The 25,997-nt window shown below is 36.5% G+C and overlaps 1 protein-coding gene across 1 annotated transcript in view; it reads right to left on the reverse strand.

The window, feature by feature from the left end:
• Positions 1-924: 924 nt before the first annotated feature.
• LOC120769404 (mucin-5AC) overlaps positions 925-25,997 on the reverse strand; it is a 54,727-nt gene continuing 29,654 nt past the window's right edge. The window contains exons 2-5 of the mRNA XM_040096382.1: positions 5,199-5,514; positions 4,899-5,136; positions 4,678-4,840; positions 925-4,618 (exon numbers count right to left, since the gene is read on the reverse strand). Of these exons, the coding sequence (XP_039952316.1) occupies positions 1,370-4,618; positions 4,678-4,840; positions 4,899-5,136; positions 5,199-5,514 (3,966 nt within the window). The 3' untranslated portion in view covers positions 925-1,369. The remainder of the gene's footprint in view (positions 4,619-4,677; positions 4,841-4,898; positions 5,137-5,198; positions 5,515-25,997) is intronic.

Below are 25,997 nucleotides of genomic sequence, written 5' to 3' on the forward strand. Positions count from 1 at the left end.
GAAGTGTTTCGCTGCCTTCTTTACGTAATTAAATTTATTCGAGGTATTCATTTATATAAAACCGGATTACGCACGTATGGAGGATCTCACATTTTAGACAAAAAATTGTGCCTCTCTTACGTTTTTAGTCATTTAAAAAATATCGAAAACACTCACAACTTTAAATTTTAAAAATACTTTTATTTATTAATTTTATTTCAATACAAAATAAAAAATAAACTAATTTCTTTTTACAAAATTCGTAAGTACATTATTCGAAACTATCAAATATAAAAAAAAAAATACAAAAAATACAATACGACTTAAATCTTCAATATTAATTATAATACATACAAAAAATTAAATATCTTTTCGCTTAAATGGTTCACATTACTTCAGTTATTATAAACATAATCCATAAAGTATTTAAATTTATCAATATAAAATTTTTTTATAATTGTAATTCGTTTTATTTCACACTAAGCGAGCTAAAATTTTTAAAAAGTATTTCTAGTTTAATTTCTAACTTTTTTTTAGTTTTAAAAATATTTCAAATTAATTTAAAATTAAAAATTATTTAAATTTTTTATAAATTGTACAAATTATTTACGCTTTTTCTGCCTAAAACAAATTTTTAGTAGTACATTTAGTGCTTAAAAACTTTTCATATTATTGCTATGAATAAACTTAAACTAAAATTAAATTAGAAATAACTTAAACCGATGTTATTCCTCACTGATTTTATATGTATATAGGTATTTATATAAAATTGAAAATAATTTTTTTTTAATATTTAAATTTACTTTTTTTTTAATTTTTAAATTATATTTAGTTTTAATATAAAATATTTTCTTTAGTTTTATATTTTTTTTATTAAAAATTATTTCTACTATTTAACTTCAAATATATAAAGATTTACGGAAGTAATGTCACTGCTTCTCCCTTAATGTGAAAGCAGCTCCTATTAATTGCGTAACCTAATTTTCATGCTACATTAATTGTTGTCATTCAGAAATTGCTTAAACTGTCAGACAATTACTCAGTAATGACAGCTAACAACCAATGAACAAGAACTGGTTTGTGGAATAAAATAGAAACATAAACTTAGGTTTTAAACGCCAACGAGGTGAAGATACCTGGTAGCCCGGTTATTAAAACTCACGCAATTAAGATGACTAAATACTTTTGTCTAAATTTCCTAACTAAAACTGTTCCGAGGCAAATTTTTTTCTCCTTCCCTTCCTAGTTTCGTTTTTCTGCTTTACTCTTACTTTGTCTCTTTTCCTTTACCTCAAGCTTTGCACAAAGCGCAAGGGCAAACGCAGAAATCTCGCACTAATTGAGTTATGCCATTCGAAGCTTCTTTCTCTTGGTCACCTCACCAATCCACTCACTTGACTTTCACATGTAGACCACCTTTGACGACCGCTTCGGCTGGCGGAAACCTTCGCGCCTGACTAATGTCGCTCTTTCTACGTATGCCAGCGAAAAAGCCGCCACCACGTCGTGGCGCCGTAACAACACTCGGACGCATGGATGTTGTCGGCACCACCGGGTCGCTTACGGCATCCTCCACAACCTCTGCTAGGCCGGCCACACCAGCCGTACCATGCAGCACTTCTGGCACAACTTCCACCTGACCGGTGCCCTCAGCCAACGGCAATTGATCATTGCCGCTGCTACTACGCGCTTCAGCTTCCTCATCCACGGCCGGGCGGTATGTGCGTATGCCCGAGTTGGAACGTACGGGCAGCAATGTGACCAATTGTGGTGCCGTTTCCGTTGTGGTATCCGCCGCAAACTGTGATGACTTCAACATTTCCTCGTATTTATTTGGGTCGATGACCTCCACCTCGGCCTCACCCACAACTGGTATGGCCGCACCGATGCCCTCAGAGGATGTGTCTTCCATGAAACTGGACATGGGCTTGATGAATGGCTCTTGTCGTCGTAGCGGAAGTTCAATGAAATGTTCGTCGGTTGTTGCTGTTGGCATAACTGTTGGTGCTTTTGTTGTTGTCGGCGTCGCAATTGTTGTTGTTGTAGTTATGGCTGGCCTCGTGCGCAATGTTGGCATTGTCGTTGCTGTGCTTGCTGTTGTTGTCGTAGTTGTCATTCGTCTCGTTGTTGTTGCTGTTGATGTCCAAGGCATTTTGGTTGCGGTCGCTGGTACTGCCGTTATTGTGCCTCTTCTAGTTGTGGGCATCCAATACACTGTGGTCATTGTTGCCGGTTTGTCTCTAAACGCTAATGGACGTGCTGTGGAGGTGGTGGTGGTTGCGGTTGTTACTGCCGTTGTGTTTGCCAATTTGCTTCTGTTGTTGCTCGTGACCTGCGTGTGTTTGAGCTTATTCTGTGAGAATGGCGGCACTTTTGTTTGTACCATGGGCGTAATGCCCAACTTGGATGCGAGCGTATCGAAGATAAGCGAAATATCTTGTATGTTGGTCGCATTATTTATGCGTGTCTTGATGTCATTAAGCGTGAAGTTATCCTCCGTATTACCGCCCACATCCTCGGAAATCCACGCCTGCAGCGTCTTATTGAATACTTTACGCATGTTGCCCGTATGGCCGAAGCTATTGGTCGCTGAACTATTCACGAATTCCCATTTCGATTGTGAAGGAAAGAGATTGGAGTCATCAAGTATGGTCGGTGGTTTCTGGTTGTATGTGGGTCTAGGGCGATTCCAATTTGTCACTGGCGGCTTGAGTGTGGGGCTAAAGAGTGTTGGCGGTGTGGTTGGCGTTGTAGTTGTTGGTGTTGTTGTGGGTGTAGGACGCCCAGTTATGCTGTCGATATTACGCGTTTGATTTTTTGCCTGATTGCGCTTCAGTATGAGTTCTTTAATATTTAAGAAAGTGGGTTTTGCTGTTGTTGCAATTTCCTCAATAACGTCCACCCCTGGTTTTTCAACACTATCAGTTTCAACCGAGGCTGGTTCACCCGCCACTGCCGTAACTGGTATGGTGGTTTCTTGTACTTCCTCCTCCTGCACCTCCTCATTCGGCACCACTTTAGATTCAGGCTCGGTCTCCATCTCTTCCACATTTTCCTCTGGTTCAATACGCGACTCGATTGGCTCTACTGCCGGTTTCGTCGTGTTGCGTGCACTTTCTTTTGGTAAGTTCAACAAACCCATAAAGAATTCACCAATTGTGTCGGCCAACTCGGAATTAGCACTCGACTCGATGCGATTAATGTTCGGTGTGCTGACTTTCGGTCTGAATGTCGAGGTTGTGACACCCTCCAAGGCGAATTGCTGCAGCAACGTTGGAATTTCGGTCTCACTCTCATTATCGGCATCACTAGCCACGAACTCGGTGTTAGGTTTCGACTTCTCTTGACCAGTCGCCAACTCCAACTCGTGCTTCTTAACGATCACACCGCCGCCGAGATGCTCAAACTTCTCATTGCTCTCAATCGGCACTTTATCCATGCCCGGTATGAGCGGTTTAAATGGTGGTATGAGAACATCGTCGATTAGCGGCACCGGCAATGGATGTGGCTTCACATGTGCGCCTGCACCTAAACGTTCTATATCTTCAGTGCCAGGCATGAACACCGGATTACCGAAACTGTGATAGAATAACATATCTTGTGGATTCGTAGCTTCTGCGCTGATTTCCGGTTTTCGCACAGCGGTACCAAAGTAACCGGAAGCGTATGGATTGAAGGCGGACGGTGTCGGCGGTGAGGGGTTGTCCGGTATAAACGGCAACTCCATTTCATCATTTCGTCGCATTGGTAGATCAGGTCTGTAGGCCGGTGCGAGTGGTGCCACGGGCATTGGCTTGTCTACATTAGCAAGTGTTTTTGTGGGAAAGGCCGGCGGGGGTCCAGGCAACAGTTCAGGCACTTCACGATGTATCGGACGCCAAGGTTGTGTATCGAGCACAGGCACGGAAGCAAAGAGGTTAGCATCCAACTTCGGCACACTCAAGGTAATGGACGGTGTAGTCATCGGTGGCAAACTGAATTGTTGTTTCGGCGAAAAAGCGGTAGGAGGTGGATATGTTAGCGGTAGAATGGTTGCGGGTTTTGCGGTTGTACTTGTTGTTGTTGTGGTAGACGTAGTAGTTGTAGTGGGTGGTGGAGTTGGTGGTGGTGTAGTTGTAGTTGTGGTAGTCGTGGTGCTGCTGGTGCTTGTTGTAGTCGGTTTTCGTGTCGTAGTTGTTGTTGTGGTAGTCGTACTAGTGGTCGTGGTCGAAGTGGTGCGTGTAGTTTTAACAGTGCTAGTGCCACGCGTAGTACTTGTCGATGTTGCGGCAGAAGTCGTTGGTGAAGGCTGATTCTGTGGTATGATGGTCGTAAGTTTTTCTATCGATGGTTTCTTCGGCTTGACGCGCAATGCAAATGGTGTAACCGCCTTCGGTGGTAAGCTGGTGTATGCCTTGGTCGGCGTCACCTTCTTGCGTGAGATATCGGCATCGGTTTTAGTAATTTCGAATGAACCCTCGAAGGAACCTTGTATAACTGGCGCATTCTCGACATCGACATCGGGTTCATCATCGACTGAGTGTGGACGATGTGTAGTACGTGGTTTAACGGTGGTAGCTGGCTTCGAGAGTAGAGTTGGCGCATTGGGTTTCTTCATTAGACGCTTCTCCAGCTGTGACTGACTAGTGGGCTGCTGCACCTGGTAATTATGAGCTCATGAATTATAAATTACAGTTTGAGAAATCAAATAATACTTACAGCATCCTTGAAGAGCGACGCAGCACGCACAACTGACTCATCCAGTATACGTTTGATTTCCACAGACTCGGCATCTATACGCAGCGAGCGATAAAGCGACTTAGCTGCGGTGGTTTCCAGAAAGAGTGATTCCTTGATGTAGTCCTCAACGCTATGTATATTTCTACAATAAACTTTGAGTTTAGTCTTATTCGGTATATGGGTAATAGTTTTCTACTCACTGTGGCAATTTTCTCACATCCAAAAATGTGCGAAAAGACACCTTTATCAGCGGTCCCTCACCAAAGCCCCACGTGTCCACACGCAACGGCTGCAAACCGTTATCCATCAGCGAACGTTCAATGAAACGTTTATAAAATTCGATTTTCTGCTTATAAGTCGTCGTATGATTATACTTTAAACCCGTCGAGAAGAGGTCACCCTTCGCTATGCGAAACGAACCCTCGAAACCCAACACAGCTGTAAGATTGAGAATATATCATTTGTTAACTTTTCGCTTTAATTAAGGCCAAACTACTTACGATCCTCCATATTCGCTTTCACCGAACTAAAGTAGAACGCCAGTCCGGCTATTGAGATCACGGCGAGTAGCACAATAAACACTGCGGTCGTGAGTATGATGGAGAATGAACGCGGCTTCTGGTAGTGTGTATGCGTTTTGGCGGAGAATGTTGAGGGCGCTATATTGCGTCCATCACGCCATATGCCCCACGCATTATAACTGTATTGACTATTTAGACTGTGTTCGTTCGTGTACGAAGGTTGTTTGTTCATATGGTAGTAGGCCCCAAGTGTCGAGCGACGTCCCAATGTGTTTTGGTAGGTGTAATCGTTGGACTGTAAAGAGAGAAAAGGAACGTACGGGTTATAGTTATCATAATCATTAAAGAACTACATTATAAGATTCTTTAAAAATCTAATAAAATAATACCTTATATCTTTTTATAGTTTTACCTACAATTTTCAAAATTTAATTTTTTTCCCTTTTCTAAAATTTTATTTTTTTCTCACTTTTAAGGCTCTCAAACTAAGCCTATTTTCACCTTCCCAAATACTTTCCAACATCTTTAATCCTGCTATCTTCAAAGAACTATGGGTCCCATTGGCTTGCTGAAACTCAAAAGGTGAGCTTTTGAAGATTAAAGTTAAAAAGCTTAATAAGAAGTTACTTTACAAACTCTAAGTCTTAGGAGAGAGCTTTACAAGGTCTTCGTAACATAACATTTTTGAAAAAGCTCAGAAGGTGAGCTATATAGTAGAAGATTTATAAGCTTCAAACTTAAGATTTTTTGAAACCTTTAATTTTTGGCAGGTGTTTTTATTAGGCCTAAAATAGCTCACTATGGCCGGAGGTGTTCCAGATGTTAACTTTTTAAGAATTATGGGCTCTAAAGAGGTGTTTTTATAACCTTTAAGCTTAAGAAGGAAGCTTTTAAACTCCTCCTGATCTAAAAGTGCTTGAAAAAACATAGAAAGTGAGTTATATAAAATTAGTGAGCTTTAAACATAAGCTTTTTCTTTATAATTTAGCTTCGGTGTGGAATTGTTTAGGGAAAACAAGTTCCATCTGTGGCCGGAACTGATCGGAGAGTACATTTTATATAACTTTAGATCTTCGAGAGCTAATTATGCTCTAAAAAGCTTTGAACGTGGGCTTTGTAGCTTTTGGGTGTTTTATACCGCAGCTTTTATAAAATTTAAGCCATTAGAGATATAAGTATTCTTTATAGATGTATATACTATGTCAGCCTTATACCGCAGCTTTCATAGAATGTAGTTTTTAGTGTGAAGCTTTTTAAGTCATTCATCCTCTGAAAATAAGCGTTATAAAACTTGTGAGCTTTATTCGGGGGCGTATTTGTATACTGTGCCTACATGTACTTCAAAAGCCTTGAAGATCGTTCTTGTATGCTTTATTTGGCTCAAAGTATACTGAAGGGCATTATACCGATGATACTACTCTGGATGATAAATCTCTAAAAAATTACCGGTTTTTAGAATCATCGAAGATGATAGTGCTATTTTCCGAGCTAACATGATCGCGAAAGCTTTTTATACAAGGCAATATCAGAAGCGTCCAATCTTACTTTGTCTCTTCATACAACTACATGACACGAAAAGCAATGAAAGTGATCAAGATGCATCAGCAACAATGAAAATTCCAACCAAAGTCCCTCCTTGCACGCAGCGCTGTTATAGCCTGCGATTTTCTGCATCAACAATTAACAGCAAGCGATTATCAGATACCAGTTATGTGGCAACGCCTAGTTAATTAAAGCTCTACAAGCGGCAAAATTTCAAGTGGGCTTGAACAGCATGCAGCGCCGACGTCGACGCCAACGCCCAAACTACAAAATTAATATCTGACAGGTACTGCAGATGCCAGCGACAGCATGTGATTACACACATATATGTGTGTGTATGTATATAATAGTGCTTATAGTGTACATATATGTTAGTGCTTGAAGTTAGTCAGCCAATTTGTAATCCGACACATGCCAATGCCAATGCTAGTCAACTGATTAACAATTAACCAGTTTTCGTCTGGCAGACAATGATGTCCCGGGGGACAGCACGGGCACACACACCCAATTACAGCGAAATGAGCGCAAGATAATGCTGGGTTGAGAGGTAATGGCGGCAAAAATAACTATTCGAGTTGGTGGCGCTGTATAGGTAAATATATGTATATATATAGACAGATATAGATATACATATGGCAAGCACAAAACTTCATCTCGATTAGCTGCTGCCGACTACACGACTGACTAGCTATTTGATAGACACTGCATACCAACTAAATTGGCAGCATTGTAATTATAGAAATTTGCCTAAAACCCCTCCGTGTGCATTTGTGTATCAACATGTGGCATGTAGCTACATGTTCATGTGTTTGTTTGTGCCACTTTGTAGTGAGACCTTCAAAACTGTTTCAAGTGCAGTCAATGCCACAGCCAAACTATACGTTGAATTGGATATGCTTTGCAGCTAAAATGAGCGCATGCTAAAAGGATTCCATTGAACTCGCCGGCCGGAGGCAACAAAAGGCTGGCAAACATCAAAAAAAAGCTAAAAGTAACATTAAAATCATCAGTCGTTAATGGTGTTGCCATTAAAATAAATTACTCGCTTCTAACTATATGCTATGGTTGCTAGGCGTACAGCCACACGCACACTAATGCAAAATGTAGCTGTGTGCTTTTATAACTGTAGAGATATTGGTGTGTGGCAAGCAGCAAATGCAACAGCTTCCTGCATTTAATGGAATTTAATACTTTGTAATACTTAGCAGCACTTTAGAGCGAGCCCTCAAGTATGTAGAGCATACATGCACAACTACAACTAAATTAGTGTGTAATATGTGTATACCATAGAAGTGGCATAAACATTTTTCCCAGGATTTTGAAAAGGTGTATTAAGGTTGCCACGAAGTTTGTAACAGACTGAAGAAAACACAGCGTTCCTAAAATGTGTGTTCTATACATAGTTAAATGATCAGCGTGACAAGCTGAGCCGGTATAGTCAAGTCCAATACGTCCAATCGCCTGTATTTACTCGAGTTAGGAGCTACTTTTTTGAGATATCGAGCTGAAATTTTGCACACGTCTTTTTTCCCTATGAAGCTGCTCGTTTGTCGGAATCACTGATATCAGACCACTAAATCATATAGCTGCCATACAAACTGAACGATCAAAATAATGTCTTTATATGGAAAACTGTTTCATTTGATGAGATATATTCACAAGCTTTAGCATATGTTATAGTTTCAAGCAATAATGCAATCTCCGAAAAAATTGTTCAGATCGGTTCACTGTAGCATATAGCTATCATACAAATTGTCCTGTCAAAATCAAGTTCTTGTAAAGAAAACTGTTTTATTTGATGAGAGATTTTCATGAAATTTGACACAGATGACATTTCAAGGCAAAGCTAAAATTTCCGAAGAAATCGTTCAAATCGGACGACTAAATCATATAGCTGTCATACAAACTGACAGATTATGACAAAGATTTTGTATGAAAAACTTATTTGTTTGACCAGTTATCTCCAATAAATTTGGCACGGATAACTTTCCCAAGCAGCGTTATAATCTATGGATAAATTGTTCAAATCGGAACCACTAAATCATATAGCTGTCATACAAACTGACAGATTATGACAAAGATTTTGTATGAAAAACTTATTTATTTGACAAATTATCTACACTAAATTTGGCACAGATTATTCTTCTAGACAGCGCTATAATCTCTGGATAAATTGATCAGATCGGTCTACTATAGCATAGAGCTGCCAAACAAACTGTCCGGTCAAAAACAAGTTTTTGTATGGGAAACTTTTTTACTTGATGAGATATTTTCATAAAATTTGGCATAGATCATTGCCCAAAGCACAGTTATAATCTCCTAATATATTGCTTGAATCGAACTACTATAGCATATGCATAGCTGCCATACAAACTGATCGTTCAAAATCAGGCTCTTGTATGGGAAACTTTTTTATTTGATGATATCTCTTCACGAAATTTGGCGTGTATTAGTTTCGACTTTAATTCTATAATATCCAAGAAAAATGATTTATATCGGATCACTATAACACATAGCTGCCATGCAAACTGACCAGTCAAAATCATCAAAAATATATTTTTATACCCTTTTATGCTTTAAGAAATGCAGCTGTGAAGGGTATTACAGTTTCAGTGCAGCCGTGCAACCAAAGTGAACTTTTTTCATGTTTACATACAATTATATCAGCGCTGTTTAAATGCCACCAACATGTTGGCGCCGTTAATAGCTTCCTTTTAGCCTCATATAAATATGTTTGTGTGTTCATACATGTGTGTGTGTGTGTGGAGTTCCGCTGCCCGCTCAAGGCTGTCATAAAGTATTTGCAGCCATACTTATAAGCTCGTGATATCAGTTACATAGCTCAACTCAATTAAATTGCTTTCAACTGTAAGCGTACATACCACACATTGTTGCAACAAAGCACGCGCGACTCACAGCAGGAAATATATAAATGCGCATATTTAACTTCAATTCATATGCATTCAATAAATGTATTTTTTTCACATAAATGTCCTTTGAGGCACAGCAATTGCTTGCCACTATTGCAACATGCACTTTCTGCTAAACATATCAATTCATCGCTTATAACGAAAGTGTTTACTTTGCGCTATAAAACGTTTCTTCAATTTTTTCCTTCGCATATCACATCATCTGCTTAAAACCAAGAGTATGAGTCAGCCGCACACACTGCCTTATCTACTGCTCTAGCTCTTAGTCACACTCTCTTATGGTTACCCGCCGCTTCTAAGTGGCTCAAACCATTCTCAAGCAGCTGAAATCTTCTTTTAGCCACACTTCACACAGACCGGTGTTGCTTTCGCTCTTTGTTGCCTTAGTTCATTGAACTGTTTGCCGTCTGCCTGTCAGTTGTCAGATTTATCACTCAAGCAGCCATCAATTCTTTTGCTCCCAGTGTCCAAGTAGACTGCCTGCTTTGTGTGTTATTATTCGCATTGGTATGTGTGTGTGTTTGCCTAAAGGGAGTGAGGGTTAACATCTATATTTGCAGCACTGGTCTTTTTGAGTCATACGAGGGTTACCATGTATTTTAATGAAATGTTTCCAAATATTAAAATTTCGAAGATATGAATTTTATTGCTGCAAAAAAATAACTGCCTGAATAAAAAAAAAACTCTTAAAGTAAATTTTTTTAATAAAGTGGCAACCCTATCCAAAAAAAATTTTGTTTTTCATGCAATTGATCATTCCACTGCAAACATGTCTAGCTTCAAATAAAAAATAAACTGTTAAATATGGCAACCCTGCTCAAAGATTTGGTTTATTTACTCTCTTCTCACTTTTTCAGGCTTATAAAATCGTTGTCAAATATTTATGATTTTCACCTAAAACTAAAAGCTTTTTTAGTGGCAACCCTATCAAAATTTTGTTAATATAGGAAAATTCGCACATGTTTGTATATCTGAACAGTATTTTGTAAGCTTCCTATGATATTATAAGAGTGCTTGATTTTGAGCATATATTATATACTGATGTCAACCCTTAGAAAATTGAATAAAAATTTAAGATTTTAGAATTTGTTTGACAATGACTCAAGAAAAGTTTGATCTTAAATTTTCTATAAGGTTTTATTTTAAGTGCTTATTTTTTTATATTTACAAATGGCAATCCTATTTGTAAAAGATGGCAACAATTGGCAACTCTCTTTGTTAAATTGTTTTGCATTATTATTCATAATTTCTTATGCATGGTTGTTTTTTACACTTTTTTATAAAATTTAATTTTTTTTATATTCATAGTTGGCATCCCTTTTTCTATTTTGTTATGCTATGTTATTGAAAATGTATCACCCATAATTTTCCGCATACCCATATGTAAGCACAAATGCTATATTTTTTCTACGTTTAGTTTTTTTTTATACTGAAAATTTTAAACAGTCTGGCAACGCTAAATTAAGTATTATTTTGTTAAAGACTTCCAAAACTAAACTTTTTATAATACTAATTTTAACAAGTTTCTTTTGCGATGGTGAAGTGAATTATAATTATTTTTTTAGGAGCAGGTGGCAACGCTAAAAAAAGTTTTTTTAAGGAGTTTTAAATTTTAATTTTGAGCAGGAATTATAAAAAAGTTTTTTTATTTACATTCCAAACATGCATTATTTTGAAGATATTTAAATTTTTTAGAAAATATGGCAACTCTATCTCACATTTCTAGAATTCTAAATTTTTAAAACAGAAAACTTGTCTATTTAACAATTTTCTTTTTCGATAGCAAACGGAATTAAATCTTTTTTTTTGGGAACAGATGGCAACATTAAAATTATTGTTATTTTGTAAGGAATTTTTAATTTTAATTTTGAGCAGGATATATTGAAATATTATTTAGATTTATATTTCAAACAGTCATGATTTTGAAAAGATTTAAATTTTTTTTAGAAAATTTGGCAACTCTAAAAAAATAAGTTTTTATTTTCAAATATTCTTAAGTTCACTTTGGTGCACGCATTGCATTTTTTATTTTTATTTATGTTTATTTTGAATAGTTGTAATTTTTTAGAAAATATGGCAACTCTATAAAAATAAGTTATCTTTATTCAGAGATTTTTATTCCCTCCGGTTCATTTATTGCAAAAAAAAATTATTTTTTTTATATTTTAATGTTATTTTGAAGACAGTCACCCACGTATCTTCAACATACGCCAGCGCCATGGCAAATATCGATAGTTCTTAATCTTTGTTTGCTTTGCATCGTTTTCATATTACTTCTCCGTATCTTTTGCATACCGGTCTTTGATTTTCTTTTTGAGACGCTTCACTAATGCCGCAAATCCCAACACACACATGCCTATATGCAAGCGATCGTTTGTTGCAAGTTCTTCTGTGGCATGCTGCCATGTTTATTTCCCTTCCATCCGGCGTTTTTCACACTTTTTATTCCAAATGTTTGCCGATATTACTTTCATGTCGCCTCATACTCAGCTGTTGACGAAACATCAAACCGCTTGTTGTCAGAATGCTCGCTCCGCTGCACGTTTACTCCGCTTTTTTTCGATTGATGTTTGCTTGAACGTTTTTTCTTTCGTATTTCTGCTTGTTTACACGTTCTATTGTCGGCGGCAACAATTGTGGGCCTTTACCGGTCGTTTTGTAGTTCTTTTCTGCTCTTAATTTTTGTTTGCTTCTGTTTCCATATCGTTTGGTGTGTAGCATGTTGCAGGTGTTTTGATTTCCATTTTCTAATAATATTTACAACTACAATGCTACAACTCAATATATTTATATTTACTTCAAATCGGCATGAAACGTTTACCTAGGCTGAGTGCAGCAGAAAGGATATGACGCTTGATCTGTGTTAGTGTGCCTCAAATAGTGTCCGATATGACAACATGTTTGCTTAACAAGAATGCACACGGGTATGTTAATGGCTAAATACACAAACATATTTGTAGTTATAGTTTTTAATGAACTCAGTTTACGTGTATAATCTTTTGATTTTATTTTTAGTTCAACAAAGATAAGATTAGAAGTGTGTTGAACCTAATATTTCCATATCTATTAAGATACAACAATTGCAGCAGAGTGAGATGTTGGGCAAAATGTTCATGAAAATCTCAAAAATATGTTAACAGTTGCAGAAGTTTTCACAATTTGAGTAGCAACGCTGATATTTCAGTGATGTTTTAATAATTAAATGCTACGAAAACCATTTACCTGTACCATATTCTTAACTAATCTAAACAGAGATGCTTCAAAATTGCAAATATTATGCAAATCCTAGACAGTTGGTGCTCTAATTTAAGAAAAGGTGTGAAGTTGATAACTTTATAAGAGAAAGACTTAAAACACCTACATGAATATTTTTTTGTGAAACAACTCTGTAATTTTCCTATCATCTCTTGGTATTCTCTCTTCAAACACCTTTAGCTTATTTCGCTTAGACATCTCTCATCTTATACCACCAGTATTAACTAGCAATAATTTTCTCAAATATTTTTTAAACCGAATCAACATAATAACATTTTAGAAGCTTTCCCCATACTAAAGTTCCGCACGGAGCTTAAAGCGTTCTACGTCTCAACTTGATTGTTTTATTTCAAAGTTTTTTTTCGAAAGCTTTATCATGTCCATAACTATTATGAAATGTAAGGATCATCTGAACTCATAAGATTATTAAAAAGGTATACCAGAGATTCATCAATGGCTAGTAGACGAATTTAAAAAATATCGAGTTAAGGTTAGATTCTAGTTTCTGCTAAACTTTCGAAAGTGCACTAAGTATTTAATACTCTGCTCATGGCTCTTAAGCCAGAAGTCACATGCTGCAAAGCATAATAAGTTTACTGATGGTTTATGGTCTGACAACTTTTTTCTTTCAAACAATATCGGCCGTAACTTTGGCGTCGGACTTCAATTATCACTGGAATCACGGCTACTGAAACGTTGAAATATTGCGGAAGTGTTTAGCGGAGTCTGCTCTATCACAAGAGCAAGTAAGGTACCACACAGTTATTTAAAAATCAGAATTTATTCAAAAAATCGCGTGAAGTCATCGGGAACTTATCTCAAGCAATGCCTCCAACCACCTTTGTTAATGATGATAACATCCAGATAGTTGAAGAAACAGTGGTCATATTGTCATCAGAGAAGTAGCAGCTGGTTAATGTTTTGGGTGGAAAGCGTGTCGGTGCTAGACCCATACTAAAAGAACTGAATCTTCCACAAACACGACTTCATGTCGAGGTCGCAAAAGATATGCTTGAAATCGTAGCTGAGGAACCTAAGCTTGTCAAACGCATCATACTGCTGACGATTCGTAAGTTTTAGAATATGATATAAAAACTGTCCAAAAATGTCCTTAATGGTGCTAATAAACTGAGCAGAAACTGTAAAAAACATAATTCGTTGAAGGCACAGAAATCTCAGGCTTATAAGAAGTGGAATGAATTAAGCGTTGGCATACTAGCAATGACTAAGAAGCCATCCTTGAAAGTGATAGTAAAATTTTGTATTTATGAAATGTTTTTCTTTCAGTCCGAAGCAAATTGTTCAGTTCAGGTCAGATTGTTCATTTCAGAGCTATTTGGCTCTTGGCAAATAGATTTTATTAAACAATTCATATTAGTAGAAATCAGATTTTTTTTTTTAAATTGTATAAGAAAACATTTATTTTAATAAAGAAGGGATTAGACCTGCTTTTATCAAAAAAATATCCCTCTAAAAAACTATAATCATTCCTGAGTAGTGACTTAAAATCAAACTCAATTTAAAATAAAACATAAACTTTCATCTTTCTCTCAAGCCGGCGTTACCTCAAAACTATTTCAATGATATATTTGAGTGTATAATCAACACTGGTAGATTATTGAACTTTGAAACCAGAACACCCATTGTGAAATAAACATTAAAGCTTCCTTTTTATGGCGCGGCAACAAACATTTTATTTTTCTGACATACAACCAATAAAGTACAGCGTAGTGCTCAAAAGTCAAATAATAAAGTGACCCCAAAAAAAGTGAGTCCAAAGAAGAAGGGAAGGAAAAAATAGGCGAAATATTTTTGGTTAGTCACCCGATAATAATTTTGAATTTTGAGCAAAGTTATTTCAAAATTTCAAAGTACTGAGCCTCTGAGAGTATGTGTTATAGCGGTGAAAGCACAATAGATCTTGGATCGCAGTGCAAATCTCGATAAAATTTCATTATATTATTTTCCAAAATTAAGTAATCATAATAAAGTTTCGAAGTGTTCAAAGTTACCTTAAAAAACGTTCAAGTATTGAAAGAAATAATAACAAATCTTAAAAGTGATTATAGTTTTTTTAATATATTAAAAAATACTTTTATATGAAACAATTCTCTAAGTTCCCTTTCTTCTCTTCAATACAATAGCTATAAATTAAACACATAGTCACGCTTATAATATTCTCTTATAGCTAACAGCAATCTCTTAGCCACATATTGCTAAGAGAGCACTCACACAGATCACTTGCTCCCTCTTACAGAAGCGAAGCGAAAGAGCGAAAGATAATCACTTATTGCCGTAAAGAGCATATAGTTAGCATTGCTTTGCGTTAGCCACCGCTTAGTAACGCAAAGTAAACAATTTCTTCTGACACAAAAAAATCACAAAGACTCTAAAAAATAGAAAAACATAACAACATCGATGGTTATGCTAATAATAACTATTTTGCATTAAGCCACTGCTACTAAATTAAGCTAACTGTAACAATAGAACGCTGACAATTAGTAACACAAACCGTGTCAGTAACCTTCATTTTATTTTTTTCGCGTATTTTTGTATGAAGAAGTTGTAAATATCAAATTCCATAATATTTATTGTTATAATAAGAACTTTATGAGGTGTGATTTCAAGAATAAATGAAATAAGCGCTTTATCTACATAAGCGCATAGTAAATATTATGAAATGTGGCGTAATTGATTTGGTTAGGTTGTTTTGATCGACATTTTGAGCTGAAATAAGTGATTCTAACTATATAGACTTAATTGATTGTTCTTGCTAAGAAGCTGTAAAAGGCTGTAGTTTTTTTTAGAAATATTTATAGTTAGCATAATTTGTACTTAAATTTAAAATTTCTACTACAATAATCTTTGGATTTCCTTCCACAAAAAGAAATATTACAATTTTTGAGTTTTAATTCAAGTATATCAGATAAGATTTTGAAGAAATTTTGGTGGTTTATTTGCAATCATAATGACTGGATTATAGATATCAACTTAGCTAGAAAATTATTTGCAAGATTTTATTCAGTCATCAAAGAAAAGCTGAATTTTGTTCATTTCATCTCCTTCAAAGAAATCCCCTCCCGCTGCAATACACTTATGCCAATGAATTGGCAATTGGAAGAATCCTCCATCGTGATGGCCATCAGAGCCTTCTTCGATTCAGCTTTTATATCATCAATTGAGTCAAAACGGTAACCTCGGAGTGGTCATGTGTATTTGCTGAATAACCAGAAGTTACACGAAGGTAAATCCGGCGAATGCAGTAGTTGCGGCACGATATTAGTTAAAAATGTGGTGGATTCAGACATAATAAAAAGCGAAGAATTCACTTTTAGAGCCTCCCAAAACGACGCGTATCTCAATAACTAATGAATATTTTGGCGTGGAATTTAGCATTGATGTCACTAACAGAACCAATTTACAGAAAAAAAACCGATTCGAAAAACACGCGAAGTATAACCCAAAAATTTCAATTTGATCACGGTATTATATCCTCAAAAAACTTCTGTAATTGATAGCAGTATTACCTATGACTTGTAGACAGTCGAACCAAAACGGGAGGCCACTTAAGCTTTTGCATCCACTTGTGAATTTCAAAATACCGATTTGTTTTGCTTCAGTATCTACATATTAGAATCTTTTTCCCAAAATTTTAAGTTTTTCTGGCAAATTAATAGTTTTGGAGATATGTATGAGGGTATTTTTGAGAACTTTTTACTTTAGTATAATCGGCTTCGAAACTTTAAAAGCGTTGTTCTCGAAACGCGGTTTCAGAGTCGGTGAAGAAAATTTCTCCCAAACGGTTGCACCGCTCAACTCGAATTTTTCGCGTGCCTTTAAAACTCTCTGAAGTGTAATTTTTTTCACAAGAAACGGCTTTTTTAGGAACTCTCCACTTTGTCAAAAATGAAAATGTGACAGTTCCTTCAGCCTTTCCTGAATTGATTCATTGATTTTGTTTTGGTTTTTGGATTTGAGATAATTTCAAATAGAAAAATCTCTCTCATCGCTTGACGCCGTGTTTCGAAGCTCTTTCTTGAGGCCGACTACGTCATCAAATTGTTCGAAATGAGTCAAAAATTAGTATTATTGATCACAGAACAACACAAAGGAGCCAATTAGACCATATTTGTTTTCGATTCAACATTTCTGTCGTCGATTAGGTTGTGCTGTGTTCTCGTGTAAAGAAGTTCGCAGATGAAAGTAATAACCAAGTTAACGAGGTAAATTAAGTGCGAAAGACTATCTTATAAAAGTGGTATAATCGCTTATCAATATATTGATATTCGACTAAACTAGTGTAGCTGAATTATACCTTTTTGTTTGTTCGATAATTCTATTTTTCCAAATTTTGGGAGATCCCTTTTCTTCTGTTGCTATTTTATACTAGTCCAAGCAATTTTTTCCAGTTTTTGTTCGATTTGACCAATTTTCCAAAATTTAGTGAATTGCTTTCTATTTATAATACCAGTTTTACTTGTTTATACCAGTTTTTGATTGATTCGACTAATTTTTGAAATTTTGGGGGATCGCTTCCTATTATATTATACCATATATTCTTATTGATGCCATTTCTACGATTCGACTAATTTACTAAGTTTAAGTGAGTCATTTTTGATTTTATTAGGCCTGTTTAACTTATACGAGATTATACCAGTCTGAGTTTTATACCAGTTTGGTTCGATTCCACTAAGTTTAAATTTTTTGTTGATTCATTCACTTTTATCTTGCTGTCCAATTATACCAGTCTAGTTATTTTATACCAGTTTTTTGTTTAATTCCACTACTTTTCAAAAATCTGATTATTCACGTAATTTTATGTTGCTATTCGATTATACCAGTCTACCTAAATTATACCAGTTTTTTTCTATTCTACCTATTTTCCAAATTTATGCTTATATACAATTTTGTAAAATAATTTGATGCAACGTAATTTAACCCACCGCTAAGAATCCAGCTTTATATCATGGTTAGTAACTTCCGAATTTTTTTGCTAGAATTCCTAAGTGCAATTTTAACTGACGTTTTAATAAGAAATCGGTAGCTAGTAACCATGCCAGAATAATACATATGTATTTATGTTCTGTTATTTGATTAAAAAAACATTCTATTGTATACCGTTACTTCCAACGCTTTTACAAATATTACCGTAGTAAAATATTTAAATCGCGCTTTTATAACACGCTCAAAATGAGTGACTTTTATTATGCAAATTTATTTTTTGTGTGAAAAAAATGTTAAAATGTTTGTTGCAACTGACTGACAGCTGCAACAATGTTGCCCAAATGTGGCATATAAAATATACGCGCGTGAAGTGAGCAACAATTGCATTGCTGAAGTGTCAAACAAACTTTTATTAATTTCTTACCAACCTGAGCGAGCAAATCCATACATAGACACATATGTATGTATATACGGAATACAGACACATATACAAAAATACGCACACATAAACACGAAATTTTACCGCTTATGCGTCTTTGCGACAACTTTTGTCAAAATGACGAGCTGCAGCATTTGATGCATATCTTTTTTCATTTTACGACTCAATTTTTTGCCAAAAAACCAACAAAAGCCAACAACAAAAACAACAAGAAATGCATGTGTCATAAACGTGTGTATTTTGACAGCAATTCAACTGCATTGCGTTGCACGACTTTTTCGGGACACAAAACTTTTTCCAATAGCACGCTGCCACACACACACACACACATATATACATATGCGTACATATACGCTTAAGCGCCACACTGTCGCTTTTGCGCTGCGATTTGCTTATGCAGCTCAGCGCAGCTTGAGATGCGCAACCGTATTTACTTTTTTCTGAACTGCAACAACAACCATACTCATGCATATATGCAACTTGTATGCAAGAGAGTGTGGCAGCAACACACTTGAAAGTCATAAAAAAGAACTTGTTGAGTAAAAACTCAACAACGAGCTGCTTGGAAGCTGAGTGCCAAAAATGAACGGCAAAAAAATTTGCCTTTTTAATGCTGCATGCAACACCGACAAATGTTGCACTGGCACTAGCAACATTTTTATGACGTTTTCAATGCAAAAAAAAACGACGCATATTATTTGTTGCATGAATAGAAGTGGTGTGTCAAAAGAAGCTGCATATCACATAAACACACACATAAACAACCATAGGGGGACACTTACATACATTTAGTGCTTTCAAATATGCATGCGCATGCGGTTTTGCAGTTTTCTTTGCCTTAAGTTGTGTCTGTTGCAAGCAAAAGTTGACATATCGTTGACATATGAAAAATCGCTTTTCTGTCGACGTCAAACACACACACACTCACGTATGTTTTTTCATTGCTAGCATGAAAAATATAGCAAGACTTGCAGGAAGTACTCATGCAGGCGTGTGTTGCAAGCACAGTTGAAGGAGTTGTTGATGCACAAAATAAGCAAAGCAACACTTTTTGCAGCAATTTCTTGCTACACGCACACATATGAACCATTTGAGGCGCTGCAACATACATGCAACACATGCAACATATACGGACATGGTCACGAATACGCACATATAAGCACATATGCAACGACATACATAAAAACTGTAGTTTAGTGCGCCTGTATTGGTTTATCAGCCACAAAATACAATAACAACAACATGCACAACAAAAACAGCATCCATAAAAGCAAAGCCCCAGCACTCAACACGCTCCTGTTGTGGCAGTCTTTTTCAATTTAGCCATGCTACCCTCTTAAACACTATTTGACTTCTGCTTTATTTTCTTGCTACTTTTTATTATTTCTTATCAATTGCGGTAGATGCAAAAAAAACGACAGCAACAACAACGCAAACAAATTGCAAATAAACGCAGATACACAGAGATACAGAGAGATAGTGTGTTGCTGCGGGAAAAAATAAAGCAAATACCATTTGCGACGACAAATTTTCACTATGCTGCTTGCTGCCGTCATTTAATAGTTTTTCACACAAATACACACACACACTCAAAACTCAAATCACACACTCACATTCCAAAAGAAACAGCCAATGCAAATGCAAAGTGTTGTTTGATTTTCTGTTACCAGCATCTTTCTCATCCTCTGCCTGCACCGCATCTGCTGCTGCTGCGTATTTTTTGCTGCTTTGCTCTGCCGACAACCTACATAATCTATCTGGCATTTCCGCTATCCGCTTCACTTCACATCACATCACATTACATTGCTTTGGCATTTTTGCAGCAGCAAAAGGACGCAAATATTTTTTGGTTTGCCCGCACCCTACCTCCGGCGCGCCAGCAGCTCGTTGCTGGTAATTTTAATCTGTGACTCCTTCGACTCACTTAGCCGTACATGGGTGTGTATGTGTGTCTGAGCACCTACACATGTGTATACACCTATGCTGTGTCGACTCTGCTTTGCTCTTATCCCATTACACTGATGCTGTGACTCTTTAAGTGGTTTTTGCAGATTCGTGGAACCACAAAAAGGCTATATATGACCACAACATGGGAGCTAGATGAATAGAAAATGGCAATATTTAGATGGAATATTTGTGCAGGGTGTTCTAATAGCGTTAGTTTGCCTCAAGAGCAGTTTACTGGGTATAAAAGGGTGTAAAAAAATCGTTATCGAGTTATCTGGTCAAATAAAAAAGTTTTCCATACAAGGACACGATTTTTTTTCGGTCAGTTTGTATGGCAACTATAGCCTATAGTGATCTAATCTGAACAATTTATTTAAAATTGTACCATTGCTTACGTAACAAATTTTCTGCAGATAACTCATCAAATGAAGAAGCGTTCCATACAAACACTTTATTCCGATCGTTCAGTTTGTATGGCAGCTATATGCTATAGTGGTTAAAAATCGGCAATTCCGTCAAATGAACAGCTCTTTGGAGATAGAAGAGCGTTTGTAAAATTTGATATCAATATTTTAAAAATTGGAAGACTAATAATTTACAAAAAATATTATTTGCGTTCCTTATATGTTTTATTCTGTGTGTTACATACTTCGTAATAAGCCTAACACAACCTGTTTAGATTTCTGAAAAAAACGTCAGTGAATTTGACAAAACGTTATTAGCTTAGAAGTTCGGGCGTTTATACCCGTAACTCAAGAGCCTACAATAGATTAACAATTGAAAAGCATATACATTAATATTATTGACATTTTTGTTATTTTGAAACTTTTTGTCAAATCTTAACTGTCAAAAAATCATAAAATCAAAATAGAAATTAAATTCAATTTTTAAATCTACTTTCGGCAAACTTATTAAAGTACTGAAATAGAGACGTTAAAAACATTACACGAAAATGTCAAAAACGACAACTGAAGTGTAGTCCGTCACATATGATTCTCTTTCTATTAGTTAATCAAATTACTCGAATCAATTTCTCAAAAAAAGTAGATAAAACTGTCAAAAAATGGCACTAAATTGTCAAAAACGACATAGTTTCAGTATAGAATATCGCAGATAGCTTATGATACCTATCATCATTTCAAATGCAAAAAAAAGCTTTATTCCATATCAAAATTGCGGGAAAGTCCAGACGAAAAATTAAAAAAAATGCAATAAATTTTCAAAAAACTACATTTTGCGTGACAAAAAATTTATATTTGTTCCAGCGTTAAAATTTTGTCTTTAAGTTTTATTTCCTTTTTTCTTTCATATATGTTCAAAAAAAATTGGCAAAGTGGCCAAGAATGTCAAATATGGCAATAAATCAATCATTCAATATTGCCAAGAAGGTATCTTGCTTAACACGTAGCCAACGTATCACCGGCCATACACGCCTAGACCAAAGCGCAACATGTAATTCTTTTGCTTGGCATTTGGGAGTAGATTTTTGTCCTAGTCAAAGATGATGCAGTGGCATCCAACGTATTAAGAGCCGTTCTGCAATTTTTCATGTTATAAAAAAAATCGTTAGGTTATGCTTAATTTCTTGTCAAAGAATGTGCCGAACTTTCGCCAATTATTTTTAGATATATAGGGTAATTTTCGAGGTTTTTCTTCAGTTGGAATAAGAAGTTGTTATAAGTATTTACAGTGAGAAACAGTCAACGATAGTTTAGCTGGAGTCCTTTGTTAAAATAACACAATTTTGTAACGTTGAATTAAGTTGAATTAAGTTAAGTTAAGTTAAGTTGAGTTAACTTAAGTTAAGATAAGTTAAGTTAAGTTAAGTTAAGTTTAGTTTAGTTAAGTTAAGTTGACTTAAGTTAAGTTACGTTAAGTTAAGTTGAGTTAATTAAGTTAAGTTAAGTTACGTTAAGTTAAGTTGAGTTAATTAAGTTAAGTTAAGTTAAGTCAAGTTAAGTTAAGTTAAGTTCAGTTAAGCTAAATTAAGTTAAGTTAAGTTAAGTTAGGTTAGGTTGAGTTAATAAAGTTAAGTTAAGTTAAGTTAAGTTAAGTTAAGTTAAGTTAAGTTAAGTTGAATTAATTAAGTTTAGCTCCATATGAGAACAAGCAAATGCATTACAGTGACTTCGGATGTATAACAGATAGTCAGTACTGCTCCAAGGTCCGCATAAACTGGTGGTAATACTAGAAATGTCTGCTATAAATTTGAGACTATATTTGATCAGCTCAAAATATAAATAAGTGTATTGGTTGGGTCTTATGGCAACTCAACTGACTAAGTAGTTATAAAACATTGAATAAAAAATAGCTGTTCGGCCGATAGATGTCGCTTTTGCTCTCTTTCGAACAAAAGCACAATATTTTGATCACCTTCAGCAATTGTGTAGCCACATTAAACCAAATCACGACTGAGTTTTATATTGCACTAAGTTCCTATTTTAGCATTTTAATACAATAAACTGAAGTCTCTCGTCTAAAAACTTCCCACAGAAGTTGTATACAGAGCTATAAATATCAATTACAAATGTGAGTTTACTTAACAAAAAAATATTTTTCATATATACAAATGTATGTATATTTACCTACGCTAATGCTCTATTTATCTACCCACAGCTGTATATCAATTTATAAATATACACGTGTTAACATAAAAAAGCATCTACCGTGAGCATCAACACCATAGCTACTCATTAATACCTGGATCTAGAGGCCAATTTGTAGACACTAATGCACGAAGCATTCACACAGCGCCCCAACCATTTGCATACCTTACCTTGTGCTACGCGCCACATCACCACCGACTGCCACTTGCGCGCCCCTCATCACTTCAATACACAACATTTGCAGCACGCTGGTACTTCAGAGAAGCTGCGCGCCTTCATCTTATTTACAATGCTGTAACTGATATGGATCGCATTGCTTTTGTTGCTTAGCATATTTTCACCTTTGGGGCATAACACAACACAGGCGCATGTAAGCAGCGTATAATAAGTGACTCCGCACACAGCTTAGGCAGCTCTATTAAGAACAGAAGTATGTGGGTAAGCAAATAAGTGCGCAAATGAGTGTGTAAGAGGGGAGGCGGGGTGTCGCTTTAACGAAACGGCGGCAGCGTTGGCAGATTTGAGAAGCCAACAACATCATCAGATATAACTAAAACGTGCCACACGCTGCTGCCCGACTGTACGCCTGCACGCGCAACACGCCGCTTGCTAATTTACTACGCTTTACTTGTTGTTTATACCCTGTACACGGGCATACTAAGTTCGTAACAGGTAAATCAAAAGCGTCGCGAGCTGCGTGGATTTCGCCTGACGGATGACTGTCCATGCCTGTTCATCTATTTATACGCGAAATAATTTCTCAGTTTTTGAGATATCGATTTGAAATTTTGTAAATGTTCTTTTTTTACCAAGGGGTTGCTCATGCAATGAAATCGCCGATATCGAACGACTATAGCGTATAGCCATCATACAAACCGACAATTTCAAATCAAGTCCTTGTACGGAAAACTTTTGTATTTGACGAGATATCGCCATGAAATTTGACACAGATTTTTGATTTAGACAATGGTACAATACCCGAAGAAATTGTTTTGATCGAACCACTATAGCATATAGCTGCCATACAAATCGACAATTTAAAATCAAGTCCTTGTAAGGAAAACTTTTGTAGTTGACGAGATAACGCCATGAAATTTGACACAGATTATTTTTCTAAGAAATGTTGCCAATTTCCGAAGAAATTTTTTTGATCGGATGACTACAGCATATAGTGGCCATACAGACTGACCAAACAAAATGGAGTTCTTGTATGGAAAACTCTTTTCTTTGAAAGGATATCTTCATGAAAATTGGGACAGATTGGTTTCCTACGGAGTAGTTCAATCTCCGTAGAAATTGCTATTATCGGATCACTATAGCATTAAAGTCCCATTAAAGTCTGGTAAGGAACATTTTGTATAATATTTGTGAAGGGTATTATAGTTTCGGTGCAGTCGAAGTTAATATATATATTTTTTTTGTTTTTATTTATTTTTTTTAAATTGACTTTTTGTCCGCATTTCTTTAATTCTGCTTCTTCATATACCTTGTGTTCAGGCGCTGGACCCTCAAGGCTACTTTCTTTATGCGAAATGCAATGAGTAATTTAGCGTTGTGGCGCGTTCTAGCTGGCGCAAATTGTGTTTTTGTTGCTGCTTTTATTATTTTTTATTGTTGTTATTGTTGTTTTCGTATGATTTTGCCTTTCTATATTTCGTTTTTGCTTTTCGGTGTGCTTTAGGTGGAATCCACTTCGGTAGGCTACTTTTTGGTGTACGACGTTGTTGTTATTTTTAGGTATTTTTTGTTGTTTTTGTAAATTTTTAATGCATTCCTCACACTTCACGCTTGATTTTCGAATTTTTCATGCTACAAAGGCAGCCCTGCGTTGGCTACTTTGTATAGCTCCTCCTATAGATGTGTGTTTATCTGCTTTTGCATGTGTGTTTGTGCTCGCATACACTCACGCTCCGTGTAAAATACGAAAATTAACTTTAATTTGATATTTGCCTTTGGCAATTTTCAATTTGTTTATGCTAGAAATTCACGCCTCAGCGCACTGGCAAGCGGCTGATGAGTATCAACATCAACGGGCGGTTGGAAAACGCACCCTCAACGGCACCGGCGACCAAACAAAGCCGAGTCGGTCCAACCATTTGCCGCCTACCCACCTTGGGCCGCCTTGCCTGCTTTGTTGTGCGCTTGCGGTATCCACATGTCTGTCTGACTGGAGTCGGTTACGTCTGCCTTTACCGCGGTGTATCTGTCTCCGGGTTGATTTGCGTGTGTTGCTGTGTTGGTGTGTCTATCTCAATGTCTATATGCGTCGGTGTGTCTGTCTGCTTGCGGTTTGCTGTGCGACACCATAGCGCCTAGAGTTCGTGGCACCACTTGAATGTCGCCTTTATGTGCGTCACGCCAAGCATAAATAGGAAATTCGCACTGATGTTTAATGCTGATTTGAACGACTGTGCAAGTTGAGCCAGTCAGGGGAGTTCAGGAGAGCGGGCGCACTGGCGGACTGACGGGCATTCTAACAGGCAGACGTGTGTAGCTAACTGCGAGCTGCTCTATCAGTCGTGTGCCGTTGACGCTGCCGCTGCTATCAACGCGCCACTGAAGCACTGAACTCTCACGCCGCCACCGTCAGCATCTCGACTTCTCTCGGCCTAGCGTTGTGTCACGCTGCGCCGCGGCTTAAGTGTGCCTCTTCATCTTTCAGCGATTTTCGTGTGATTTTGTGTGGCGTTTGATTTGTGTCGTCCGCTTATAAAGCGATTATGCTGATTTGATGTTGTTGAAAATTTCTAAATACAACTTGCCTCCGTGGATGCCACATAAATCTCTTTATGCGTACAAAAATGTGCGCTTAAATATTTATAAGTGTGCGTGTGCCGGCTACGTGTTGGCAATTTGCATGCAAAATATGCTTAGTACTCGCTAACAACAACAACAACACCAATACATATGCACACATACAAAATTGTATACATCCTCCTACCAATACACACTCAACTCGCATTAAGGAGGCACTCGAAATGCATGTACGTTTCATGAGAGGCCACGTTTTTGTATGTCAAATGCGGATTTTCCGTTATCATCTCATGCGAATTTTTTTCTAAGAAAATTAAATTGGATTTTTAGGTATTTTGTGCGCAACTCAAGCGCTTTTGTA

Source organism: Bactrocera tryoni, chromosome 2 (assembly GCF_016617805.1).
Source record: "Bactrocera tryoni isolate S06 chromosome 2, CSIRO_BtryS06_freeze2, whole genome shotgun sequence".
Taxonomy (NCBI): domain Eukaryota; kingdom Metazoa; phylum Arthropoda; class Insecta; order Diptera; family Tephritidae; genus Bactrocera; species Bactrocera tryoni.